This window comes from Pseudorasbora parva, chromosome 24, assembly GCF_024679245.1.
Source record: "Pseudorasbora parva isolate DD20220531a chromosome 24, ASM2467924v1, whole genome shotgun sequence".
Taxonomy (NCBI): domain Eukaryota; kingdom Metazoa; phylum Chordata; class Actinopteri; order Cypriniformes; family Gobionidae; genus Pseudorasbora; species Pseudorasbora parva.
In genome coordinates, this window is record NC_090195.1 from 11,338,436 (window position 1) to 11,346,866 (window position 8,431).

Sequence of the window (8,431 nt, forward strand, 5' to 3'; positions counted from 1 at the left end):
CAGTAAACAATTAATCACATCCAAAATAAAAGTTTGTGTTTACATAAAATGTATGTACTGTGTATAATTATTATGCATTTATAAATACACACACATACATGAATATATATATATTTTTTTAAATGTTATTTCTGTATAAAATATTAATATTTCTATATAATATAAATGTTTATTGTCATGTATATATATATATATATATATATATATATATATATATATATACTCACACACACACACACACACACACACACACACACACACACACATATACATACATACACAGTATTTTGATGCAAATATTTCTTAAATATATACATGTATGATTGTGCATTCAAATATACATAAAAATTATACACAGTACACACATACTACACTCACAAACAAGAACCAACAAGGGAATAAACATAACGGAGTATAAATATAAGACGAACATATTGAAAGACAGCTGCAAATCATAAACCAGTGAGGAGGACATGGGCTGCGTCCGAAACCAGGAAAATGCTGCCTTCGGAGGACACATTTGAAGGCAGGAAGACATCAAGCAACGTCCGAATCTTTTGTTTGCTTCACTTCCTGTCTCCTGAGATACCTTCATCTGATCGATTTTTGAAGGCAGCATACATGTATCTTTCGTTGCCTTTGATATCCCACAATCCTGTGCTTTCCATTCAGTGACAGTTGAGCTGGGGAAAAAAGATGGTGTCTGAAAGTTGCGTTTGCTGGTCAGTTTGTGTGTCAATGTATGTTTTTTACCAATATTTCCCACTTCTGATGTAATTTCTAGCGAGTGTTTAGTTCTCACAGCGCGCTTTATTTTTCTGTAGATCATTAAACTGTTACACTGCCTTAGAAGTCTGTCCGAAATTAGTTTTGTGAGGTGCCTTCATGCATAAAACACTGCCTTACAAGTAACTGTCTGATAAGGCAGCGAGGCAATGGGTCAGCTGCCTAGGTTTTCGGATGCAGCCATGATTAGTAACTCAGGACACTGAAACTAAACAGAGCAGGGAAACAGGAACTAAAGGAAACAAAACAGAATATCAAAATAAGAGTCCATAATATGACAATATAAATCTGATTTCTAAAATGATTTCAACACATTAACAGAACATTTACATACATGCTTAGTCCTTTAGGCAGACCTTCCCAACAGACAAATCAGGGTCAAATAGGGGTTCTTTTCTTCCCCAGCCAGCATGTACCCTGTTTAACAACTTAACCTTTTCACTTACTAACAATGTTACCCCAAGGGTGAAATAAGATCCACTTATCCTTTATTTGGCATGAACGAGACTAATACGAAGGTTGAAGAATCAGTATCTATTAAGAGTCTGCCATCATAGACAGAATCTGCAATCTGGGGACAATTTCCAAGCCATGTAAAATCAACTATTCTATCGTGATGCATAGTATAAATAACCCCTTTATTGCTTCAAACTAAACCATGTTTGACTTGTACATGGAGGCAGTGAATGACACAATATGTTATATTGTATGCATACTTTAGAAAACAATATTGTCCTTAAGGACATCATAGGTCAGTAAACATACGCAAATCATTCTTCTCAAACTGATGAGCAGACGTTCGGTAATTTCCAGGCCTTTCATCCTGTGCCAACACACTGAGATAATCACCTCTCCATGAGTGCAGTGCTAAACAGCACCACAAGCTAAGCTGGAATGGCAAGGGAGCATCTTATTTCTACAAAGGCAAACACAAACACAAGCAGGGGTTCAGAAGAATCATACAGCCCTGCAGAAAGGGGAACCGAGCCAGAATATTCCCTCCACCGCAGTCATAAAGTGAGGCAAAACGTTTAAATGCAAAACGAGCTGATTAAGGCTAACAAAGCTTGAAGGGCAGCTAAAAATACTCATGTCCACTTGCAGACAGAGCAGCCTGTGATCATCTTTAACTGAAGTTTTGCTGAAATTACGCATGGCTCTGAATAGGTCGCAAAAAGAGATGTTTGCCATTTAAACATTTAAAATAGCCCACGTTGCCATTTCAGAGCCATTAAAGGGATAGTTCACCCAAAAATGAAATTATCCCATAATTTACTCACCCTCAAGCCATCCTAGGTGTATACGACATTCTTCTTTCAGGTGAATACAATCAGAGTTAAATTAAAACTGACTAATTCAAGCATTATAATGGCAGTGGATGGCAGTCCAAAATAGTGCATCCATCCATTATAAAAGTAATCCATACAGCTTCGGGAGGGTTAATAATATATTTGTAACACAGAAATAACAATACTGTGTGGTTGAAAAGACTGTTTGTGAAGCTGTTTTTAATACCTATACATGACAACTGTTCTCTCTGGATAAGCAGCAGTGCCAATGCAGATTTGAATGTTCCGATGTGACTCAGTCAAAGGTATAATAGACAGGGGAACCTTTGTCATTTAGGAATGAGAATGGTGTGGGGGTTTGAATCGAGATTGTGGCGTTTCACGATAAATAGGCTCCATTGACTTCCATAGTATGGAAGAAAAAACTATGGATGTCAATGGGGCCCAATAACTGTTCAGTTACTGACATTCTTCAAAATATCTTCTTTTGTGTCCAATAGACGAATATAATTCATAAAGGTTTGGAACAACTGAGAGTGACTAAATTAGCTTCTTGGAACTGTTTGGAACTATTTTAATTGCTGAAATTTGACAATATAGAATATAAATTGTAACCATATTAACATCTTGTTTATTGAACTGTTGAATACAGCCAATATCACACTTATAATCAAATCATGCTAATGTTTGGGGGGAAAACCGCAGACAAAAATTGTGCCCCCATAGATAGAACTTTAGGAACATTCTCTAAATGCAATTACTGCATTATACTAGGCTAAATAATAAACTCTCAAGGCATTTTTTGCAAAGTAAGTGACAAACTCAGCATCAGCTTCCACACCGCCAAAACAACAATTACGATATAACTGCACATACATACCGATACATACCACACACCCCTCCATAAATAAAAGCCACGACTGGTTGATAAAAGGTGTGGGCCCACATGCTTAGTTTACATATTATACTTAGAGATATATATTTAAGAAGTGAGCAAATTATTCAAGGACTTTCGCACAACCCGTGGGCTAACCATCTAAAGACATTTTAAACAAAACATTGAAGTTTTTGACATATTTGTTATGTAAATCTACATTGAAGTGCCAAACGATGACACTTATTTTATCCAACTCCCATCCCATACTATCGATCAAGCAACTGTTACTATGGTAACCTCCTCAGGCAAACATGACAACTTTTCACAAGCGTCCGTTTGCCGCTTTCTCACTAACATCCCTCCCGTTTAAACCAGCCTAAGATGATCTGCTTTTCTAAGCTATTTTCAGCTGGTCCTGTAAGTCTTCAGCTGATCTTGCTGGTCTCTGAGGTTGTAAAAAAAAATCCAATAGATCAACCCAACCAGACTGGGAGAACCCATTAGTCTGGTTTAAGATCTTTTTAGCAGGGTTGTTCAAATCATGCATTTAAGATCATCAGTGTCTAAATCGTAACACTTAACGGTGGGTTTAGTATCTATACGGCTTTCTGGAAGACACTAAACACAAAGAATATCTGAGCTGTATCATCTGATATACCCGTTAAACCCACTGAATGTGATTTGTTTGGTATAAAATGATGCTGCTTTTCACTAAACAGGTTTGCGCAGTGTGCTTAGGATCGGTTGGAGATACAGGCCTGGAACTTTGAGGCAGGGTTAACAAATGCACAAGCACTTATGGCCTTAAATGGTTCAGATCTACACACAGCAGACAAGCGCACATGCCACACACACATTACACACACAAGGACCAGGCACTAGATAAAACGGGAAAAGGAGCATTAGCAAACAGTTCACTCAATTCAGTTTGCTTATGTCAGATGCCAAGATTCTCAACATGACATGTGTCGCAAAATTATGTGCCAAAATAATAAAACAATGCTGCATACAAAAATACACCAGCTCTGAGGCACCAATAATAGGTTTGGCGATACTGATTTTTGAGTTTTATCCCTGATCAATATTATTTATTGGTATATCCAATATTAAAGATTCAAAACCAATTAAATTCAAAAGTGAGTAAAATAATAATAAAATAAAATAAACTTTTTCACAAATACTAAAGATTAAGGCAGCAAAATTAACAGTGTTACATTAATAATTAAAAAATATATTATTGTAGTCTAATAATTATTTAGATAATGCTATCAAGTTAGTCATAAAACAGTTTTCTATATATTTAGTTTTATAATGTTTGAAATTGAAATCAAGCATTTCTGATTCTGTTCAAAGGATGCAGCATAAGAAAAGCTTTCAACTTTTAAACAGCTTTGTTGCTGTCATGACAAGAGCATACGTTTCCTAATGTAGGATTCATATTTTTTATGAATCCATAATTTAATGTCTATATTTATAATTTCATAAAACGTTAATTTGAATAATAATCCTGTGTAAAACGCAGCATTAGACTGTCAGTGTCTTTTGTGGTATAAATGCAGCTTCAGATGCAGCTTTTGCAGTGTAAAGATGGCATATATGGCGATGCAACTGCTTGTTTACCTAAATGCTGGTGTACTGGAGACGTTATACTGGCATGAATAACAACACAGCCACAGAAATTCAAAAATATCAACGGGTACATGAAGATTCCAAGGCAGTATTTTGACCGTTGGTCTCTAGGGAACGCATTTTCAAAATCCTAACGGAAAAATCTATTCTGAAGTCTTTGAATGGTTTCCTCAAGGTCAAATAGATACATTGTAACAAAGAAAATGCGGCGGGAGTAACAGCAAACGAACGAACGCACGCCTTTACGAACACAACCTCAGTGCTGCTGCTGCTGCTGCGGGGATAATAATTGGCTCCAACATCTGGTGTTGGTTGTGTTGGTATGGTGGTGGAGGTAGTGGTGGGCTTTTGGGTGGGAGGAGAGGGGGCCGTTAAAGTATTCTCCGCGACAACCATATTGTCGAACGAAATAAGTCATTTAAAACATCAATCATACCTTCGGATAACTCCAGCTCCAGCTCAGCCAATCTGGCCCGCACTTCCAATGGAAGGGGCAGCGCATCGCGGTCCGCCATTGTCCGTTCAAGGGGGTAAAAATCACTCTCGTCCTCTTTCTTCGACTCTTTCAGCGCTGCTGCCGTTTCTCCGCGTCGCAGCGGTGCATAAGGAGGGCTGGGGGAGACGCGTGTCCAAAAACAAACTGTTCTGTGAACGGTAGTGCTCGGAGATCTTCTGTCCCTCTCAACGAAGCCCCGCCATATCTAAAGGGCTCCGCCGTTAGAGTCAGCAGTGTAAGATGTGGACTGTCAGTGCGGTGAAGCTCGCGGGTCGGAGCGGTGTGTATGTGTGTGTGTGCGTCTCTCCAGCTTCTCTCCCTCTCTTTCTCTGTCACTCTCTCATGACGCAAGGCGAGTGTGATTCTTACAGCCGCAAGGGGGCGACCGAACTCTGTTTATGTTTCCATAAATAGTTCTTTAAAGCTGAGAATACCAGGTTATATTTATATTATTATTATTATAAATAAACAAACAGACAGACATGAAATTACGAAATAAAATATATGAAATATTAAACGTGCCGGTAAAGTGACTGTCTATAAGAATACTGAACAAAATGCATCTAGACAAAAAATATCAAGCAGCACAACAATTTGTAATTATTAGATTTTTTTCTTTGGGCAACAAATCATAATATTAGAATGATTTCTGAAGGATCATGTGACACTGAGGACTGGATGCTGAAAATTAAGCTTTGCCATCTCAGGAATAAATTACATTTAATTTTTTAATCAGTATTGTCTTAATATTTCACATATATTGCTGCTTTCAATAAATATAGATTTGTTGTGGACAACTTTTTAAACAATTAATAAGTGTACGAATGTGTGTGTGCGTATATATATACATATGAAATGGAAATGGTTGATATATATATATATATATATATATATATATATATATATATATATATATATATATATATATATATATATATATATATATCAACCATTTCCATTTCATATGCAACATATAAAGCAGAAATAGTGTCCTAAAGTTTGAGATCACATTACAATCTGAGGGAAATAAACTTAAGAACTTTAAAACAAAGAAAAATTATGATGTACAATGAAGAAATATTTAAGAAATCCGCACTATTTTTTTAGTTTTTTTTTTTTGTCACCAATCAAATACATTTTACATCGATCATTTGACTCTTTGTACAGACTTGTGTTCTTTCTTTACACAAATTTGGGATTTCATGCAGCTTGAGTGCTTTGTTGTCAACTATTTAAATATGTAAGTAAATAAAAATTACTTGGTGGCATGTTCGTTATCGTTAGACATTGTTGTGAGTGAGGGAATAAATAGATCAGAATAATTATGTTGTTTGCTATTTTTATGAGAGGTTGTAACATTGCATATAATTCATGTACATTTTGTGTAAAGTGTAATTTCACACACATAGCGATCAGGCATAATCTTATGACTACTGAGGTGAAGTGAATAACACTGATTATCTCTTCATCACAGCACCTGGTAATGGGTGGGATATATTAGGCAGCAAGTGAACATTTTCTCGTTAAAGTTAATGTGTTAGAACTTAGAATCAGGAAAAATGGGCAAGCTGAAGGATTTGAGCGAGTTTGACAAGGGCCAAATTGTGATGGCTAGACGACTGGGTCAGAGCATCTCCAAAACTGCAGCTCTTGTGGGGCGTTTCTGGTCTGCAGTGGTCAGTATCTATCAAAAGTGGTCATGTGGGATGTGCTGAACACAACAGTCCAATCCATGGAGGCCCCCACCTTGTAACTGACAGGACTTAAAGGATCTGCTGCTAACATCTTTGTGTCAGATACCACAGCACACCTTCAGGGGTCTAGTGGAGTCCATGGGGGGGTCAGGGCTGTTTTGGCTGCAAAAGGGGGACCAGTGTGTGTGTGTGTGTGTGTGTGTGTATGTATGTATGTATGTATATACAGGATGTCAATCTCTGTTACATTGAAATATTAACTATTGTTCTCAGACTTTTTGACTGATAATCCTGTTAGTTGTTTTAATACCAGTACTTCAGATCTGCATACTGAAATAAAAGACCTGGATATCTCTTTTATTTGTGTAGTGGTAACCTATTGTATTTGAAGTCTTAAACAAAGTTGATATATTAACGATTATATCATGCCACCTTGTGGTCATAATTATGAGCAGCCATTGAGAATGAAAACGACTCTTAAATGATAGTTCACCCAAAAATTCAAATCCTGTAATTTACTCACCTTCAAGTTGTTCTAGACCAGTATGAATTTCTCTCTTGCGCTTAACACAAAATAAGATATTTTAAAGAAAAATAAGCTTTGGAACAACTTGAGGACAAGTAAATGACAATTTGTATTTTTGGGTGAACTGTCCCTTTAAGTAAAACAAAACAGGCCTTCCTTAATAGACAGACGATTTCTCATTAACATTTATTTATTATTTTTTTCCCATACAGTTTCTCATAACCAATTTTAGGGTACCTTTTTAACATTTTCCAATTATTTACATCTGTACAGAGAAAGCACACACATACAAGTATATGTGTGTGTATACATGTACTACAGTTTAGACTACAAGCATTTACACAGAGGAGAACAAAACAAAAATCCCATCTCAATCCCAAAAGTATTGTGCTACACAAATGTAGTGAGGAAGGCTTCGGACGCCTCTACCACATCATCCTTTTTTCTACACTTTGGGAATTGAAAAAGAAACTAAAACAACAACAAAAAACCCTCCAAACTGTCATCTAAAAAGTTAAGGCAGAGACATTTTTTTTCAAGTTTAAATAAAATTCAAGTTTTCAAACACTGTTAATTTATATGTGATGTTTCTTTTTAGTTTGTTTCTTTTTTGAACATCTTGATGGTTTATGTAATGAAACCTTCATTACTTCAACCATGGTATGCTTCATTTATTGATGGAAAAATGATCAGTTGCATTCAGTCAAAAAAAAAATCAACAAAAACCTTTTTTTTTTTGATTAACCGAGAAAAAAAGAAGTACTCACAGGGAAGATACAAGAGAATATAAACAACAGACGCCATAACAAACATCTCAAAGCATTCTGCACGTGCTCCACGCTGCAGGAAGACATCGAAACTAAATAAACGGTCTGTCTCGCTCGGCCCAAGACGGTTTCAAACTCGGATGAGAACCAATGAACTAATGAACAGCATGAACGAGTGACACTGAAACGCAAAGTCTGCATAAAGGAGAACCCCCTACAAAACAACACTGGTCCATGTGTGCTGAAGGCTCAGATCTTTTTGCTCTTGATGTATACGTCACTATATAAAATGTACACGATCCCACTCATATAGTCGTGGTGATATGAAAGCGAATCTGTGAAGGTCAAACGACAGACGTTGGTGCAT

The 8,431-nt window shown here is 36.6% G+C and overlaps 1 protein-coding gene across 10 annotated transcripts in view; it reads right to left on the reverse strand.

Moving 5' to 3' along the window:
- Positions 1–5,397, reverse strand: part of dip2ca (disco-interacting protein 2 homolog Ca) — a 139,870-nt gene extending 134,473 nt beyond the window's left edge. For all 10 annotated transcript variants that reach the window (XM_067434678.1, XM_067434677.1, XM_067434681.1 and 7 more), the window contains exon 1: positions 5,018–5,397. In XM_067434678.1, the coding sequence (XP_067290779.1) occupies positions 5,018–5,096 (79 nt within the window). In that variant the 5' untranslated portion in view covers positions 5,097–5,397. The remainder of the gene's footprint in view (positions 1–5,017) is intronic.
- Between the last annotated feature and the right edge of the window lie 3,034 nt (positions 5,398–8,431).